General features: G+C 34.3%; 3 protein-coding genes across 4 annotated transcripts; 1 reads left to right on the plus strand and 2 right to left on the minus strand.

The window, feature by feature from the left end:
• The first annotated feature begins 360 nt into the window (after positions 1-360).
• Positions 361-1,224, plus strand: LOC118035651 (uncharacterized). Its single transcript, XM_035041260.1, has one exon. It carries the CDS (start codon positions 361-363, stop codon positions 1,222-1,224), a length of 864 nt encoding a protein of 287 aa, XP_034897151.1.
• Positions 1,225-5,107: 3,883 nt separating this feature from the next.
• LOC118035667 (serine/threonine-protein kinase BSK1) lies at positions 5,108-9,158 on the minus strand. Its single transcript, XM_035041277.2, has 9 exons — positions 8,615-9,158; positions 8,371-8,506; positions 7,736-7,869; positions 7,510-7,615; positions 7,285-7,370; positions 6,824-7,012; positions 6,123-6,287; positions 5,924-6,037; positions 5,108-5,560 (listed from the first exon to the last, which is right to left on the minus strand). Exons 1-9 carry the CDS (start codon positions 8,927-8,929, stop codon positions 5,306-5,308), a joined length of 1,500 nt encoding a protein of 499 aa, XP_034897168.1. The 5' UTR covers positions 8,930-9,158; the 3' UTR covers positions 5,108-5,305.
• Positions 9,159-13,809: 4,651 nt separating this feature from the next.
• Positions 13,810-19,496, minus strand: LOC118035665 (uncharacterized). Of its 2 annotated transcripts, none has more exons than XM_035041274.2 (4): positions 17,953-19,496; positions 17,592-17,785; positions 16,829-17,052; positions 13,810-15,215 (listed from the first exon to the last, which is right to left on the minus strand). In XM_035041274.2, exons 1-4 carry the CDS (start codon positions 19,253-19,255, stop codon positions 14,471-14,473), a joined length of 2,466 nt encoding a protein of 821 aa, XP_034897165.1. In that variant the 5' UTR covers positions 19,256-19,496; the 3' UTR covers positions 13,810-14,470. The 2 variants fall into 2 exon arrangements, with proteins under 2 accessions (XP_034897165.1, XP_034897166.1); XM_035041275.2 differs by having other exon boundaries at positions 17,592-17,782; positions 17,953-19,493.
• Between the last annotated feature and the right edge of the window lie 490 nt (positions 19,497-19,986).

The raw sequence follows: 19,986 nt of genomic DNA on the forward strand, positions 1-19,986 counted from the left end.
CTACAACTTGGCTAGAGATACTGAAGCCAAAGTTGCGGATCTTGTCTTCCTTAATCCCAATAGAGATTTCAGGACTTGGCATTGTATGCATTAATAAATGACCACTCGTGTGTTGCAGATGAAATGCTAGTATTCAATTCAAGAGAGTTGCTGAATTATTGAGCAAGAGACAATGCGTAGACATCAGGGCTGCCATTTTTCTGAAACATGTTACCGCCATTAATAGTTGAAGAGGATGAGATTCCTCATGTCTCCCTCGCCCCAATATATATTCAGTAGATGTCAACAGATGGAAAGCACACAGAATTGAACCAATATTTTCAGCCATCAAAACTTCTTTTCTACAAGAAAGAAATAAAAATGGCTGCCTCCCCCATCCGTCAGAAAACTAGCTTCCATGCTCGATCCAACAGTCTACCCTCTAGACTACATCCAATCATTTCGGAATTTGATGAGAATATTTGCAGAGTAAGAGATTCACAGGCCACCTCTAAATCATCTCCATCATCATCAATAGGACACAAACTAAGTAGCCTTCAGGATTTGTATGATTCTGTTGATAAGTTCCTACAACTTCCACTTACCCAACAAGGCTTGGCACAACAACGCAATCAGAAATGTGTCGATGAGCTCCTAGAGGGATCTCTCAGGCTCTTGGATACGTGCAACTCTACCCAGGATGCACTGTCGCAATCAAAAGAATTCATTCGTGAGCTTCAATCTGTTATTCGCAGAAGACAAGGAGGCGTTGACAGCGAGATCAGGAAATACATTGCATCCAGGAAAGTAGTAAAGAAGTCAATAAAAAAGGCCTTGAAGAACTTGAAGGGCATGGAAAACAGGCGCACCTTCTCTAATGAAGAATACCCTGAGATTATCATGTTAAGACAGGTTGAGTCCATCAGTCTTGCCGTGTTCGAATCATTACTATCATTCATTTCCGAACCAAAGTCACAAGCAAAGAGAAGCGGCTGGTCATTGGTTTCCAAGCTGATGAACCACCACAGAATAGCTTGTGAGGAAGAAGAAACAAATGAGATTGGATTTGCAATGGCTGATTCTGCTTTACAATCTCTTATCAGTTGCAAAACAGATAAGATGATGGATGTGCAAAAGAAGCTAAAAATTTTGGAGTTGTGCATTGAAGATCTTGAAGATGGAATTGATGGCATCTTTAGGCGCATGATCAAAACTAGAGCCTCCTTTCTCAATATTTTCAGTTAGTGGCCTGCAAAATCAGCCAAAATCATATTTTGTCAATGGATGAAATATTCTTGTAAATATTTTTTATATATAATTCACATACTTTTTAAGAAACTATATATATGTGCTCCTTATGAGGTTCTTTCTATTATGGTTTTAGGACATCCATTTTTTAGGCCAAATTATTCATTACATTTAATTTGCACTCACTTAAAAATTATTCATTACTTTAATTTGTGTTTAGTTAGTGTTTTAGAATACAAGGAAAAACTATATATATATAAAAAAATAAAAGCATGTTTAATTAAAAAATAAAAACAAAGATATAAAATAAATATATTTATAAGACAGTTTTGAAATGATTTTTTTGTCCTTTTAAAACAGAAATGACAATGAGACATGTCTACTCTGTCTCCACTATCTTCCTATCTTTAGTTCAATATAAAAATTCAATTAATAAGATCTTTTCAATGCAAAATTCCCAAAACAATTGAATGCAAAATATTTGGATTCAATTTCTTAATGCCTGGGAAAAACTAATTGCACTTGCGTTTTGGGAAAATAAATTAGTAAACTTTTCTATTGCAACTTGGAAGTAATCTAAGAGTTCTGAAATATTAGGCCAGTAATGAATGCTGCACTACTAAGTTTTCTTTAAATTTACGTCAGTATGGTTACTGTCAAGACTGTATTGTCTCAAAAGAAAAAATCTTTGACAATAGATTGTCAGAATAATGAAAGCTTTTGCTAAATACTCTACAGTTTATGTTTAGTATGTGGACTGTATGTATGCAAGTAGTTTGCACTGATATTTTGGAACCTAATCTGATATAAAACCTGATGTGCATGGAGTATGGTTTGAGATTGTAGGAGATGGTCTGTACAAGCTGCTAAATAAAAGCTAAAAGTCTGTCAGATTTGGTATTGATGCAGGGGATCTGAACAGTTGTATATGGATCTGTTATAATAGCAAAGATAAGTGGATCATATCTCAAGTTCAAGAAGAGACCTAGTCATTCCAAATAATATATCTAACAAAAACAATTATAATTTTTTATTTAACTATTTGATCACCCTCAAATTTTGACAGGAAATTCTATTAGCTGCGTTCTACAGGGGGCAGCCGACTTCAATGGAGGACATGGGGAAGGCCTTATAAAAGGGTTAGAAGATACTGTTTGATTCAGTTTTATTATTTTTCTATTTAATTTTGGATTTCTAACCTTAATTTTGTTTTTATTTCTCCTATCTATTTAGGTTTCTAATTTTTCTTCTTTGTAAGGTCATTAATTTCATGTAAATCTATTTGGAGAGGCAAACAATCAGAGAATAAATTATTTAGTAATAAAACACGGTTAGGGTTCTTGCTTTAGATCATTTTCAGAAATGATGTCTTCTTTGTTCTAATCCTAATATGATTAGGTTCAGCTGCGTCAGGTATTGACTTCCATGTGTAGAACTGTCTCTTCCTAGCTTTCTCTATGTATTATCAGCTATGTAACCTGCAAGTGGTAGAACAGAAATGAAAGACTTGGAAATTTCACTCAACTTTTCTCTCTGGTTTCTGTCTTTCTTGTTCAAAAAACCAACAAAGGTAATCGCTGGCCTCGCAGTAATATCTAAATTCTAATATAGCAGAGAGGCATCACCAAGTCATGTATACGGATCTTGCCTGCCTATTGAGCAACAATCAGACCTGTGATTTAAGAATTTTATAAAGGAATTGCATGTTTACATGAATTTTTATATGACCAATTTGATTTTCAAACAGTTCTCTCGTGCAGGCATGCTTGAAAAATGGACGTTGCCAGGCCACCTGTGTCTAGAAAATTGGTGTCAAAGCCATTCATGTGCGCGATAATTAGGTCAGTACTCTACCTTATCTTCTGTCAATGGGCTATGGTAGTTGTCTTGTGAGTTGGAGGTGTGGTGAGGGAGGAGGCATTGGCAAACATAACTGATATGAATTTTTTATCCAAATCGAAATCGTGTAGAAGAGATTCCTCGTGTCTCCCTTACTCCGCGGTGTATATTGAGGCAATGATAACACAAGAAAGGCAAATTACAATGTGGTCTCAGATTTGAACCCTGGATTGCTCATATGATGGTCACTGGAGGCTTATATCGTCGTTAACTTCAGGGCCCGTGGGATTAGTCGTGGTACGCGCAAGCTGGCCCGGACACCCACGTTAAACTAAAAAAAAAAAAAAAGCAAATTACAAGACTGATATTTCATATTCACCTTCTTTAATCTCCCCTATGAGAAAGAAAAATGGCTTCATCTTCTTTAAAAACTCTATTTAAGAGAGTTATGCAATCAATAAAATATTATCTTCTATACAAGTTGTCCTTCCTTAGGTGTTGTTCTGCACAATCTATTATAGGGTTCAACAGCCTCTACCTTCTTGGGTAGAAAACTAAGCAGCCTTCAGGATTTGCATGATTGTTTCAACAAGTTACTTTTGCTACCACTGAACCAACAAGCAATAGCCATGGTATGTAATTCTGATATGCATATTTTTTTTATATATCATTTGATATATATTTTTTGTTTGGTATTTAATTTATATAATTGTATTTAATTATCTTAAAATATATATTAGCATGTATTATAATTATTACATTTTACTGAGTGTTTGGATTCACACTTCCATTTATATTTTTCAAGTCTTTAGTTTAGTTTCGGTAACAGGATGTTTTGATTGTGTTCTTCTTGCTTTTTGAGTCAATATGTCTAGTTTGTTTTTCAAGATCATTAATTTATTCTTTATTTGTTATTCATAGATACTCCGCATAATAATTTTAATTATGTTTTGAATTTGTTTAGAATTATTTATGAAAAAGTTGAATTTTAATTTATTTGTTAAATTCCTTAATTTTGAATATATTGTTTTATACTATGTTATTTTATTATTTTTATGATATTAAATGTGTAAGTTCTGGGATATACCACAAATAAAACACATTAATGTGCTACATTTATGTTACTATTTATGAGTTTGAGAATCGGGTTGTGACACCACACCATCATCTCACCATGTGATGAGTGTATTGGCAATGTAAGAGATTCACATGCCCCCTCAACATCATCATGAACTATGAGTAGATCTAGAAGAGGGCATTGAAGGCTTTTCTAGGCGCATGATAAAAAAAAAAAAAAAAAGCCTCCTTCCTCAATATTTTCAGTCAAATAACTGAAAAATCATTGCAAATCATACTTTGCTAATGAATTGATTCACTTGTTTTTTTTAAAAAAAAAACGATGCCTACCACCCATGCTTTCTTCAAACCATGTGCTGCTGCTTATGATGCAATGCGATGAATCCATATATGTGATCAATTTAGTCCCACACGGACCAAGCTTATCTAATAATAATAATAATAAATAATTATCTTTCTTCAGACAACTTCATATTTCACGATAAATCATTTCATGGATCCGGTACTTCAGTCCAAGGAATAGAGCAACATTATGCTGGTGTGCAAGGAAGGCCAATATTGTAATAATTTTGGGTATAAGAGGCAACTACGACCTAGAGCAGATTAGTCCAAATTACATGAAAACTGGAGGGCAGAAGTAGCAGTTTTAGTGGAAATGCGATAGGGTTGCACTTGCGTTCAGCGGCCGAGAAAGACCTCAAGATTACATTTCTCATTTTCTTCCCTGGCAGCTTCATTAGCCACAGCTATAATCTTACCTTTGTCTAAATCTAATAGACTTGAACTTAACAGATACTTTGATTTGGGGTTAATCAAGATAGCCAAAACAATTCAACTGCTAAGGATCAAGCTCATAAATACAAGTAAAGCAGAAACGTCTCGGTCATCTCCACATAACATATATCCATAACCAGGCTCATTGAAAAACTTGTAACAAAAGCTCCATGAAAGAACAAATCAGATCTTCAGAACCCCAGTAGAACGGGAAAAATTATACATGCATTAATGAGCAAGTGTTTTTTTCTTTTCTTCTCTACATTACATTGATGAAAACAAATTCAATTCACGGCTCAAATTTTACACAAACTTGGGGTAGCCTCGATGACAGTGGCTAGTGGTGTGTGGATATTTTTTATTATTATTATTATTATATATCTTATCCTCATGATCCTTTTCCACCTCTTTGCTTCTTTTCTTCTAATGCAGCAGCTTCATTCAACATATCGGCGGCGTCATTGTGCATGTCGAGTTTAGCAAGGGCAACTGACTGCATGTAGAAGGCTGTTGGCCAATCTGGATAAACACACTGTGCTTGCATTGCATCTCGAAGAGCAGCATCTGGTTGATCACACAAAAGAAAACAAAGACTGCGCCGAGCAAAAACAGTCGGGGAAACCATGGTTCCTACATCGATGAACTGCATAAAACACAAAGCTAGAGGTTATGAGAACATATGTTCAAAAATCTCATGTCTTACTAATGCTTGTGCATATTAGCACATAGGGAAAAGTTGAGCTGTTCTGAGCACTGCTTGAAACTAAATAATATAACATCATTTTCTGAGAAAACCAGTACGCTCCGTAACTCATTGACAAAAATGAAAACAAAGTGTCTGAAATACATGTCTCAATGAACAAATATCTAATCAATGAAGATGTGGAATATAAAATGAAAAGGCATGCTTCAAACATGCGTTACTAGTTTGGGTATGAAGCCATCCTAAAAATAACCAACTGGCTGAAAGTTCCAACGAGTAACCAAGTACCTTTCAAAAACATACCTGAGAATAACAGTCAATGGCAGTTTTAAAATCTTTCTCACGAAATGCAAAGTCCCCTCGCTTCCTCGATTCCAACATATCTCTCATCTGCTGCGTCCACTCTTGGAACGATAACTGAACCAGACCATGTTTCACAAAACCTATCAGCATAAAATTCAACAATATAAATAGACAAGATTTCCTTTTCTAAAACAATTACCTCATTTGTTCCCTCATCATCTTTGTAGTGTGTCATAACCAAGATCTGATGAATTGCTGTTAGGTCCATCCGTGAACAGGCCTCCCCCATTGGGGAGAGGGGGCGCTGAGGAGTTGCTGGGGCTTCCTCATGCTTTGATATTCCGAGCATTACATATGATGGAACCTGACAGCCCAGAACTACGATTATTAGTTTCTCAGCACAAAATGATGCTGCTTTGATCTTCTTCGAACAACATGACTAATATGTGAAGATGATCCCATATGAAAGGGGAACAAAAAAAAGGAATGGGCATCAAGGAACTTAATTCTATCTGTAAATCTTTTTCTTTAAAAAAAAAAAAAAAAAAAAAAACAGAAGAATATAGTATCTTTTTATCAGAATGTGATTTACTCATTGGTGTAAGATACTTCAAAGTCTTTGAGTTGTGATTTGAAGCTTGAGACATCCAAGACATTTGTTAAATTGACAGAGTAAATAACCTAAGGAAAATCCAAAAGTATTCTGGCACTGCATTGAAAGTGTTTGTAGATACATGTTATTTCCAGACCAAGGTTTTCACCAACGCCAAATAAGAAAGCAAAATATCTTCCAAATACATCCAGTGACAGGTCCAGAATGTTTCAATCTCTTTAAAGGAAGGATAGCTTAAATTGATAATTGAAAAACCAAAATAGATGACATCCATTGAATTTCCTTACATCAGGTTTCGTTTCCAGTGGAGCTAGTGTTGTAACAAGGTCCTTTGTACTAGGCCGTTCCCTAGGTTCATATTGCAAACATTTAGAGGCAAGCCCAACAACCACAGTTGCTTCTTCTGTAGAAAAGTTTCCTTCCAAATGTGAATCCATCAAGAGAGTGATGTTTTTTTCCCTTATCATATCAATTGCCTGCAGTGCAAACATTAAATTAATACCCAATGATACATCTTATAAAAATCAGCAAAACTTGAAGAAATATCATCATATCTATGTGATCCATGTATAGCAACCAGCAAAACCAAGGTGAACTTTTGATCATACTAAAAAAAAAGAGATGAATTTTGGTGATGCCTGATGCTTTTGCTGAAAGGCATAGCAACATTAATATATGCTTTTTTTATTAATAGAATTAGTACAAGATTGAATCGCAATGCAATCTGCTATGAGCGAAGGTCACTTACATGACTTGGAGGGATATGCTTTCCACTTAGCAAATCCAGAAGGACAGTACCAAAGCTGTAAATAACACTTTCAGGTGTGACCCTTCCTACAAAATTCAAGTTAAGGCAAAAAACAAGAAGCATTGAGCCAAATGCATGGACAAAATACAGCTATTCAATTTGAAGAGATGAAAAATATCATAACACGTAACAAGCTTGCCGATATAAAAATTTGACAGTAATTACCATTTCTTAGATACTCTGGAGGGGTGTAAGCAAGATTTGTACTATAACTTTTCCCATCTCTACTATTTTTCATCAAGCCAAAACATGAAAGGCGTGGATCACCATCCTATAAGGTCCATTAAAGAGGATTTATAAGCACCCTAGATGGCAATAAATGCATGGTATTTATGAACATAAAAGAACCATGATACTGAGTGATAAGTTCTTAGAAACTGAGAAGGAATACCTCATCAAAGAGAACCCTATAGGCATTCAAGTCATGGTATAGTGGACGGCCCTCAGAACTACAATAATCTAAGGCTTCAGCAATGTAGAGGGCTACTCTTAAACGCATTGCCCATTCAATGGTTTGATTTTCCCCTGTGAAGAATGAAAGAAGACTCAAGTTTAGACTTTGATATCTCAGCATAAAGCTCATATCAACTAAATCAAGGACCAACCCCAACAATGTCACAACACATGGAAAACATTTTCTAACTGCAACCAAAATCAATTCTGCAATGAAAAGGAAAGGACCAACCCCAACACTGTCATAACACATGGAAAACATTTTGTAACTGCTACTTGATGTGAGTAAATTCAATAATGCATTGATTAGGAGCGGAATTGGCATTATTGAATACATTACTTGAACCTTGAACAACAATTCAAGATTTCAACAAACTAGAAATGTAGCAACAGGGAAAGAAATCTATTCCTCGCCGCCAATCAAACAATCATTTCATTCATGGATAAATAATGCCAATCATGATTATACTTCAAGTTCAACACAATAAGACTATAACAAGCAATCAATAATGGAAGAAAAGTAGTCAAACCAAACAAAAGATTCAAGAAAACCATACACACACAAACACATACAATGGAATAAATGCTTAGCTAGGGTGTCATTAGGCATGTACTCAGCAACAAGCAGCCTCTCATCTCCATCACAGCAATACCCTATCAAATTAGCCAGCTTTCTTTGCCTCAACTTCCCCACCCCCCATGCCTCCTCCTATAACGACAACAACCCAATTCACAAAAGCCATCAAAAAATCACGAAACCATATAAAGAAACGAACTTGATAAGCTCAAAACTCAAAGCAAGAAACTTTATGGATACCGCAAACTGTTTAGGATCAGGCCAAGCCATCTTAGTAAACTTTTTAACAGCGATCCACCTCCGGTTTTGAAGCCTGCCTTTGTAGACAAGATTAGGTGCCTTTTCACCACTTTCAGAGACTATGTTATCAGGACTGAAGTTATTCGTAGCTGTTTTGAGGTCAGGGAAAGAGAATTCACAGAAGGAAGGGATTCCTGTTGCGGGGTCGAGTACAATTGAACCTGATGGATTAAGAGGATGTTGTTGTTGATGGGTTTTTTTGTGGTCTTTTTCTGGATGAGTTTCAGCTAGAATTGAAGAAGAACAACAACCCATGATAGTACTATGTGTTGTTGGTGATGACTGGTGATGGGTTTCTTTCTTCCTTGATTTTGATTTTGGCTATGGATAGAGAGAAAGACAGATGAATTAATTATTATTATTATTATTATTATTACAAGAGTTTTATAGTTTTAAGAAGTAGTTGTTGTTTGTTGTTGTGTTCTTTCTCTTTGATCCTTTGCCATGTTTTTCCTTTCCTTTCTTCCTTTTTGGTAATAAAGGGAAGGGCTTCGCAATTTTAACAGTAACGGAATATTATTACAAATAAAACTAAAAATTCATCGGTGTTTCACCGTAGATTATGCACAGTATAATTTATAGTAAAACGACTGAAAAGTTTTTCGACGATAAAAAAAGAACACATACTTAAGGTAAAATTATATTTTCTCATGTTTATTATATAATATAATTATTTTTATGTCTTTTTAAAAAATAATTAATATTTGAGAAGTATTTTTGGATTTTTATATTTTTTTGTATAGTTTAATTACCACATAACCCTTGAATCAACTTTCTTTTCTAAGGTCAAGAGCATTTTAGGTTTCTTAACTTTGATTTTTTTAGAATTATTTTGTGGGGTCAAATATATTATGGTCTTTCTATCATTCAAAAAATAAAAAAGGGTGGTATCTTCAATCTTTAAGCGACGTGTGTGGCACCTCCTAGTGGTCATTGGTAGCTTCTGTGACTGCATTCAAAGTATCGTGCCACCTTCAACAAGGTAGGTCGCCTGGTGTTGGCCTTCATAGCACAAAGAAGCTTTAGCGATAATTTTTTTTTTTTTTCCTCCTAGTTAAATTTGATGTTCATTCTTATGATTGCAATTCTTTTTATTTTAAGTTCTCTTCTTGATTAATTATTATTATTTTTTTAATTTCATCCCTTATTTTTTTAATTTCTTTGAATTTTCATATTATACTTTGTGATTTTTTTATCATACTTTTAAAATCCAGCCCAGTTATCGACCTTCATCATATCCTAGGGTTACTAGAGTCAATCAGAGTTTTTATTGTGCAGGAAGTAAAAATAACATTATTTTGATATAAAAAAATAATGACAAAAAACAAATTTATGGATGTTGACATGATTTTTTCCTAACTAATTGCTTGATTTTTTTCCAGCTAAAAATTAAAAATGGTATTATTTTAATAAAAAAAATAATGGAGAAAAAAATTCAAGTATGAACCTCTCTCTTTTTCATTAATCTTAGGTTTTGGATTATGTTTTTTTAGATTGTTTTTTCTTCTAGTTTCACCCCTTTTAATTTGATTTTGTTTTGTTTTGTTTTTATATTAAATATGGTGCTTATTTTTTTTATTGTTGTTTTTTTTATCCTTTTCTTGTTTTTTTTCCCTTTCAATTTCACCCCTCGATATTTTATTTCATTTTTTTTTCTAGATTTAGTTCTTATTTTTTTAATTGCTCTTTTTTTATTATTTTTAATTTATCTTTCAATTTTTTCCCTCAATATTTTTTTTATTTGTTTTTTAATCTTATTTTAATTCTCATTTTTTAATTGCTTTTTTTTATCCTTTTTCTTTTTTTATTCTATTTTTTTATTAAGTTTCTCATTATTTACTTTCATTTGTTTTTATAGTAGGTTTGGTTGTCGTTGTTTTGATTACTATTTTTTTTTTTTGTCTTTTGTATAGTTATCTTAGTTGCATGACTAGAATTGTTGGTTTGAAGATTAACCCGATTTAACTTCTATCTTTTTTAAAATTTTAATTATTTAATATTTAATTATTGAACCTTGAGCTTTTTATTTTTTTTATCTTTTCTTTCTTTGGGATTATCCTAATAGCGAAATAGTTAAGTTAACCTAGTTTCATTCATGTTATCACTATTTAAATATCTTTTGTATATTAGAAAAAAATTGACTCACCTCGCAGCAAAGCATAGGCAAAAAAATTTAGTTAGCAGTACTATTAGTTAACTTCTTACTTTTTAATTGTTGTTTTCAACAATTCAGAGGTAAAGTTTTTAATAGGTATCAAACATGACTCGAGATAACCTAGGACTTGGTTGGAATTTTAAATCTATAGGTTAACCCGGATTTATCTTAAAATAATATTGTTTTGGATAAAAAATTTTAAAAAAATCATTAAAGTTAACCTGATAAGTTTTATTTAAATTTGACAAAATTAATTAGGTCTCAAATTGACTCACCAGATCATCTATATTTGATTTAGCAAACTCACCTTGAATTAGGAGGATCCATATCGGCCAGATAAAACTGTATTTGGGAACTCATTTTTATAGGATTACAACATTCTCTTTTTTTTTAAACCCAGTTTATCTATTTTCCTGATAAATGTGTTATAAGTCTTACACATTTAATCATCTTGCTTTGAAGATTAATTAAAATTAAAATAACTTGCTATAATTAAAACATTTCCACTTGCATAATTAATTAATTAATTTCCATAATTGAGTAAAATCCCCATCCCATAATTCAATATTGTTGAACATAGAAATTAAATTATATCATCCTTTAAAAAAATATTAGGAAACTCATTTGATTTCCATAGAATTTTTCTTATTCAAGTGGTATTTGTTGTTGTTAAAGGAAAGAAAGTTTCAGAGTTGCCACCAGGGAAATTATCCATAATCATAGTGTAATCTCAAAAATTATTTCATGAAGTATTTGACCACCCATAATGGATACTGAGGTTAGGCTTCGTTTATATATCCTGTTTATTTTTATATTTTAAAAATTTTAATTTTTTAATTTTTTATTTATTTTTAGATTGTTTTGATATATTAATGTAAAAAATAAATTTTAAAAAATAAAAAATATATTTTTTCAATATTTTTTCAAATAAAAAAAATATTTTAAAAAACAAGCACTATCATAATATCAATGAGCTAAGAACCCATGTTTGACATAAAAAATTAATAAATTTTAAATAAGTTTTATCTAAAATCAACTAAGTAATGAGTTGACCGGGATTTTTAACTAGATATTGTTAAATTACTCTTTTTTTTTTTTTTTCAATCTCATTCAAGAAATATTTAATCCTTAAGCACTAAATTAATCAGCTCCTAGGCCGTCCCACCATACCTGATTAGTTTTAAAACAAGGATTAATGGAACCAGGATTAATCTCTTTATGATATTGTTGGAGAGCTTTTGTTGGGCAGAATCATTGGTGTACGTATTAAAAAGGTAGAGAAAATTTTGGTGTTCTTTGGTGTCCTCTGTTCTTGTTATTGGCTCTTATCGTTAGATACCCAAGAATGTCATCGTGTGATTTTTATTTGTTTTTAATGCGAATCATGACACTTATTATGCATAAATTGATTGAAGGCATATATTCTGTAACAGGTGGTCTTATTTCTTTTTTCAAATTACCCTACGCCATCTCGCATATCTAACTTAGAAAATTAGTATTTTGATATATTTTTAATTTAAAATTATTTTTTAAAAAAGCTTCTACATAACCAAACACGCATGAAACAAAAAATTTGATTTTATGATCCAGGTTATAAGACTAAGATAATTTTATATCAAATATATTGAAACAAATTACGAAATTTAATTCTCAATTAACTCAATGTTAAAGGATGAGTTTAAAAAAATCAATTGAAAAAAACAATTTGAGTCAATTCGCCAACTCATGACCTAGATTATCAGACTGTAATAACTTTATATAAATAAAATAAAATAAAAAATAACTTGATTTAACTCAGGTTAACCTGCTAAATCCACGCTTTGATAATAAGACTAAGATAATCTCATTAAGAGAAAATAAAAAAAAAATTATGAAGTTGGGTTTCTAATCACCCTTATCGAACTCAATATTGAACAATTAAATTTATAAAAAATCTAATTAAAAAATGGTAGAAAAATGAGTCAAGCAACAGGGTTAACCTGTTAAGAACTATTACTATGTCATAAGATTGTAATAACCTAATAAAAAAAAATAAACAAATCATTAAACCTAACTCTCAATTAAATACGACATTAAATGATGATATTGAAAGAAAAACCAATTAAAAAAATTGAGTCAATTGGGTTAACCTGCAAAACTCGCAACCCGGGTCATAAGATGAAAATAACCCAATAAAAAAAATCCAACATTGAAAGACTTGTGACCTAAACTATGAGACCGGGATAACTTTTTAAAAAAGAAAATAACCTGATTTAACTAGGGTTAAAATGCAAGAAGCCGCAATTTTGATCATAAAACCAGAATACATAGCAAATAAATTAAAAAAAAATTATGAATTTCAATTCATAATTGATCTAATATTAAATAAAAAAATTAAAAAAAATCAATTAAAAAATAACACAAAAAACCTTGAATGAACTCGGATTAATATGTTAAGCACTATTTTCAAATTATTAAATTAATTTAACATAATAAAAAATAAACAAAATAAATCTCTCTTTTTCACCCAAGAGGCGAGATATGCCATGAATGTTAATTTAAACCTATATCAATTTGTTAATTTTTTTAATTATCCAATTTATCCTAAGCTTAGTCGTGAATAGATGATGCACCGTACCCCTTTCAAATCTATCACCAAAATAATGGCATTTGCGGGATTCTGTTCTAGCATAGCATTAATTTTTTTCAAAAAGTTGGGTGGGAGAGCCCTGCATTTTTTGTGCAAAGCATACAAGACCAGATGTTGGCTTGTTGCTAGTATGTCAGCGAAATGCCTAAAATGAGAAAACATAAGTCATCAGTGTGGGACCAGCAAACATGGATCCCTTTCCATAGCCACATACACCTACCGCCCAGAGCTGCATAACCTGTGCCTGTGCAAGGGCTAAAGCATATACAGCCCTGCAATTTAAAATGTGATGATAACAGCCCAAAACTGCACTTAATTCTGTGTCTGCTACATTGTTGTGTTGGCAACAACTTTGAAAAAAACTATTTATTGAAAGCAGTTCATTGAAAAGTTATGTACAAAAATAAATAGTGTCAATAAATATTCTAAGGAAAGAAGTTATTTTACCATACATAAGATGTCTCTGGGCATTTCCATGACTTGCGTCAGACATGCCGGTGAAGCTACAGTAACTCATCCTCTTTCAAGATACAGGGGAACGATCGTGAACTTCTCAAAGATTGGTCCTTAATTCCTTCCCGAGAAGGGTCGTTGCCGAAACTTCGAGAATGCCAGAGTGGATCGATTTGGTTTTATAACATCATGAGCTTACTGTCTGCTGCCCGCCCCTTTGTATCACTTGCACATTGTTACCCAATTGTAATTGTTACATGATGCAGTTAAATTCTTCAGAGGTGCGAGAAGGATGATTCTACTCACAAACTTGGCGATCCTCCCAAATCTAAGCTACAAAATATGGCTTACCCCCTGTTGAAGAATTGAACAACCTGGAGTAGTCCATTATGGACCACATTTGGAGTAAGAAAAATCCAGTGAGAACTGAGCCAGTTGAACCAATTTCATGGATTGTTGAAGATCCACCACCTTATGCAGGTTCTCATAGGGCTGCAAGTTCTGGACTCAAAACAAAGTAATGAATAAGAAGAATGAAAGTCAATTGCACCATGCAGCTCTATGAAACTCTTTCATGTTCTCGAGCAAGCCTTTCTTCTTCACTACGTTGCACAAGCTCCTCGTAGGCCTTCATTGAATCAGCCATGAATCTCGCCATGGCCTCAAAAATCCGTTGCAGGCTCCCCTGGAGACTACTATTACTAGTGTCACTTTGATATACAATTTTTCCAGTTACTGATGGACCATTACCATCCCCAGCAACCAGGACAATTTTCTTGTCCAGTGCCTGAATCTTCTTCTGTATCTTTTGATCCTTTCTATCTAAGTCCCTGACTTTACTCTCCAAATCCTTGTTTGTCATCAGTCTCTGATGCATTTCTAATTTGTCATGCTCCCAGAGTTGAAAAACACTCGAAGCAAAAATACGCATTGCATCAATTACTTCCTTTTCAGATATTCTATCCATAGCTTGTGCCCACTGATTACAGATTACAAACACGGGGGGTGCACCCATCCTACCAGGAGAGAAAGGAACTATGCCATCTGGTGTTTCTTCTGGTTCGTAAAGAAGACACTTAACAAGCCAATTGTTCAAGGATCTCACATAACCTTTCTGGGCACCAATCCAACTAGAGAAACTGGAAGTCCAATTAAGCAGTTCATGCTCCAGCTGCATTGTGGTATATAGATGATCATCACCGTGCTTCTTACCTGATCCAATGGGACCTAAGCCTCTGGCTTCTCTAATTGCTTGACACTGATTGTGATGACATTCAAGCATGCTATTCCACATTCTGGTTAACCTGAAAACATAAATGGCAGAAAAACCATCATCAAGACTATGATGAATATTAACATTGAGTCACATCCACATGGAAATTGGAGTCATAAAGCTTAGCATCCAAAGAAGAGGGCAATGATATGCACGTAGGTTTGCTCCTTAAATTTAATTAACGACAATGCAATCTACAAGACCTTTCCATAGGAATCAATTTAGCCTAGTTCTGTTGTGCCTGATATTTGTGATTAAGACTTTGCAGATAATGTTGTGGTGGTGGTAGTGTGCCTGTAGAATGCACAGTTAATGCAAACATCATCATAACCATCATGTGCACCTGCCCATATATACATGACTAACATACAGTTCAATGATAAACACCAACACCTTTCTCTAGACTTCAACCCGCCAACGTATTTCCTTTAGTAAGCATTTACATTAAATCATGTCTTCTAGATGATTAGGCATATTGAAGAACATCAAATAAATTCAAATTTTTCCAAATCTTCTAAACTTACCTACGTTGAATTAGTTATATCACTGTATCTATTGATACGAAGCACATCTACAGAACATAAAGGAAGGGCTACAATAACAGTGCTTCCAACACTAAACAGACAGCTTCCAACAATTAATAACTGAGGTAGATTTTTCATTTCCACGTGGTCCCTGCCTAATGTATATATATGGAACAAAGCTTGGCTCATGAATATGTTCAGATCAAGATTCATTAATGCCAAAACAAACTTCTATTGACAATAGTTAAAGTTAAATAGCTGCTAACCTCAGCCAGTTTCTATATCCAGTTTTGCTGGAAATTATATGGGCAAAGCAAATTACACTTGCTTACCCCAAAATGAAGCTTAAAGACCACCTTCTGCCCTTTCTCAGAACAGATTAAGGACCTCTCACTCCTACACCAACTCCCCTATGACGACAAAACTGATTATAAGCCTTCTCCTGCTAGATGAATAAATGCCTTACAATAGCTACTTAAAAACAATGATGGGATACAAATGTTTATAGCCCATGGCCACTCATATTTGCACTCAAAATAAAGTCCTCCATCTCTGATTCTTGTTTATAAATTCTAATTTTGACATTCTGTTCAAATATATCTTTGTTAAGGATGTCCCTTGTTACTCACTCTACAATGAAAAGTCAAAACATTTTAGCCTCTTCAAATGTCATTGATTGCAAGTGTAATAAACAGCCCACACTTTATCAAGAACTTTTGCTAGCTAGATCAGCACCATTGGATTAGGGCACCTGCACACATTACACCCTCTGTTCTTTCAAGGCCTTGAGTATAAGAACCTTGGCACATTTGTTATTAAAAAGAAAGAACCTAGATTATGAAGAGCGAAGGCGAAGTTACAAAACGAACTCTAATACACTCCAAAGACAACTAGAGTGGAATCCCATGTACAGATTATGTAATTCATATAAGAATATTGAAATACATACTGGCATCAAGAATAAAATGGAAGATTAACATCGCAATCAGTCCAATTTGGTTATAAGCACATATGCTAGTGTTAGAACTAAGAAGTCAATAGCGAAGTACACAGCACATGGTAAGATTTGAAGCAGCTAAAAAGGAAATGGTTCTTAAAAAGAAGGCGCATGTTTACATACCCTTGAATCAATTCATTTAGCTGCGGCCATAGCTCTTCATCCCTAATCTTGTTTATTGTAACCGATATCTTGTCTACAACTTGAATTGCCATTCTTATTTTTGTTGACAAACTCCTGATTAAAGTTTGAGTTGAGTCAACTTTGTGAGCTTCAGCACCCCTCTCATCCAAGTGCTTCAGCTTACGAAACTTTTTCTCATGAGCCACCCGCATTTTCTCCTCAGCCTGCAAAAAAGCAAAACCGTGAAACTTCAAGTCCTCTAGCTTCAAGATAAATATTCACAAAAAGAGATGAATGGAATATTAAGTGCTGCAGTACTGTGCTTTCCGATTCCACCAAATGCACAATACTGCCAAAAACCAAGTAACGTGCATCACATGAGATATTTAGCTATTTGAACTTCCTGATATAGCAATATGTTCACTGAAATGAACCGTGACAGTATTTGCACAGAAATAGCATAGCTTGGCTGGTAAGTTCTACTCGTTGGAACAAAGAATTTATTCATTGGAAAACATTCTAAGAATGTACTTCCCGGTCGGGTGATTCATCAGATTCCCAAGCAAATAGGTTGGACATGAATCGATTCTTTACATTGTTTATGAAAGTGTGGGGAGGGGGAGAACAGATCAGGAACCATGTATTTATCATGTACAATCTATTGAAAACGTATGAATTAGTCAATAAAGTTAGCAGCCTCAGTCAATTTAATCCAAAAGGATGATTCCCTGGTAATGATTGCAAAGAATAAAGCAGAACGCACCTTAACTTCTTGATAGAGCTTCTTCTCCCAAAGATATAGCTTTTGTAAGGTAGAAGAAAGATTTTTCGACCTCATCATCAATTCTTCATCAATCTCCAAGGAAGGTGGACCAGCCTCAGCATTTCCAGAAGTAGACGGCTGTGAAGATGCTGCAGGTAATGGCGGAGTTACTCCTTGCAACATCTTGGAAGCTGCTTCACACGGATCCAGAAAAAAAAAAAAAAAAAAACATAAAAACTATAATCCATTTAAAAGAAAATTTCTCTCCGCTTCCACATTTAGGACAATAAATAAAGCACCAAGAGAAAAACCACTCGTACAGATCACAATTATGAGCAATCTATTATCTTTCCACGCCTACCATGTTTGCGCTGATACGGGAGCTTTCCCACTTCAAGCATCTTTGCAATTTCATTCCCGCACTCTGAAGCTCTCTCAAATTGAATCTTAATTTCAATTGCCACTTCCAGTGGCCCGCCACCCTTAAATCCAGCATTGCCACGCTCCTCCGATCTCTCATTATCAACAATTTTCTTATCCACCACATGTACCTCATACTTCACTCTATCTTCCTCAGTACCCACACTTGGCCTAGCTTGATAAAGTGAAGCCTCAGGTTCACCTCTAACCTTGCCATCCTCATCATTCATTACTGGCGATTTTGAATAACTTTTATCCCCGTCCATATATTTCTGATCCCCATGAACTTCCTTCACAACCTCATGTTGGTAATCCTCATCTTCCAAATCCGGAATCCCCTCCTCTTCTCTCAACTCCTTGGAATCCCTACTCGGCGTGTACTGTGGATAACTATCATAACTCTCAAATACATTCAAGAAATCCCAAGCTGAAGCTCGCACAGGTGAAGGCGGAGCCGGAGGCGGCTTCGACGAGGAAGCCACAGCTGCAGGCGGTGGAGATGAAGATCCATACTGATTCCCAGGCCCATAATAACCACCACCACCACCACCATAACTTGGATATCCAGAGTAACCGTAAGTGCTTGGGTTAGTCATTCCATAACCGCTATTCGAATAATTACTATGATAAGCAGAGGACGAAGATTCACCAAAATGAACAGTCTCAGAACTCACTGGCCTTTGCTCATAAACAACAGACGGAGTGGTGCCTTTATTCTTCATATAATTCGTATGAAAAAATGTACCTCCGCCGCCCGGAAACGAATCTTGATCCATATTCATATACTCCGAGCTCATATACTGAATATGACCTCCTCCTCCACCCCCACCATCATCACCACTCCCTTCACCGTGGCTATGCAACGGCGAGGAGTTATCAGAATAGTGAAGATGAGAAATATCATCCTCATCATCTTCATCTGAGTGAAATTGAATATGAGAGCCAGAATTAGAATAAGAATGATGGTGTCCTTTCTTCGGCGAACTCGATTTAACAGCTTTTAAATCTTCACCTTTTTTATCCGGAGGTAAATTCAGCTTAGTAGAGACGCCGGCGGAACTAAAATTTTCTTTCTCAATAAAATCATGTAACGAACTACCAATTCTCTTCAAGGAATGTATATAAGCAATATGAGCTTCCGCCAACGCAAACCGCTGCTGTATAGCTTCGTCAAGAGAAGCACAGCGCTCACGGCAAAGCGCAACTGCCGGTAGATCGTCGAGTTTCGAAGTAGCACAACCCATTCGAAACAAATAAAATAAAATTTTTTATAATATTAATAACTATTGTTATTAATATTAATGTTTAGTTGGTGAGAGAATGATTTAGGGTTTGAGAAAGGAAAGGAAAGTTAGAGGAGGAGGAGGAAGAAGAAGAAGAAGAAGAAGAGAGAAACGAAAGATGGAGGAGGAAGGAGAATCTTTTTGCCAGCGGGGAATGTGCGTCGTTTGTATTGTAGCAGAAAAGAAGGAGAGAGATAAAAAAAAACAGGAGAGAAAGTGTGTTTGTATTTTACCTTTTTTTAATTTATTTTTTTTTAAGTTTTGGAGTTTTTTGTTTTTTTAAAAAAAAAAAAACTGGAATTTGGTTAGTTACTAGAAGGCAACGGATAGCTAATTTTTATGGAAAACTATATTTTAGTCCTTGTAAAGGTAAAATGTTTACTTCGGTACTTTATAGTTTAAAATTTTTCAATACGATCCTGGCGTGTCCAAAATGTTTTGAGATTGTGTTTTATTGCTAGATAGTCTCCATTTCCAAAATGTTTTCAATAGGCAATGGATAAAAGATGTTTAATGCTCAAGTAGTATATTACTAAATGTAGAGGGACTAAAATAAATTTTAGCCATGTTCTATTTTTGATGGCGGTGTTTGGTTTTGACGGAAAGCTTGACGTCAAGTTGCCACCATGACGTCTGATTTCTTCGATCTTCAGTCTTATCATAATGTTTCATGTATTTGTATTGTTCGAAAA

This window comes from Populus alba, chromosome 9 (assembly GCF_005239225.2).
Source record: "Populus alba chromosome 9, ASM523922v2, whole genome shotgun sequence".
In the NCBI taxonomy this organism is placed as follows: domain Eukaryota; kingdom Viridiplantae; phylum Streptophyta; class Magnoliopsida; order Malpighiales; family Salicaceae; genus Populus; species Populus alba.

Bases quoted from the DNA above. Each gene is read 5' to 3' on its own strand.
- LOC118035651 (XM_035041260.1), top strand. From the start codon at position 361: ATGGCTGCCTCCCCCATCCGTCAGAAAACTAGCTTCCATGCTCGATCC.
- LOC118035667 (XM_035041277.2), bottom strand. From the start codon at position 8,929: ATGGGTTGTTGTTCTTCTTCAATTCTAGCTGAAACTCATCCAGAAAAA. The intron at 8,507-8,614 runs GTATCCATAAAG...TTGTCGTTATAG, and splicing joins CTGATCCTAAACAGTTTGCG to GAGGAGGCATGGGGGGTGGG. The intron at 6,038-6,122 runs GTAATTGTTTTA...GGTCTGGTTCAG, and splicing joins ATGATGAGGGAACAAATGAG to TTATCGTTCCAAGAGTGGAC.
- LOC118035665 (XM_035041274.2), bottom strand. From the start codon at position 19,255: ATGGGTTGTGCTACTTCGAAACTCGACGATCTACCGGCAGTTGCGCTT. The intron at 17,786-17,952 runs GTAGGCGTGGAA...ATCCGTGTGAAG, and splicing joins CCCGTATCAGCGCAAACATG to CAGCTTCCAAGATGTTGCAA. The intron at 15,216-16,828 runs GTATGTAAACAT...TTATGTTTTCAG, and splicing joins CTAAATGAATTGATTCAAGG to GTTAACCAGAATGTGGAATA.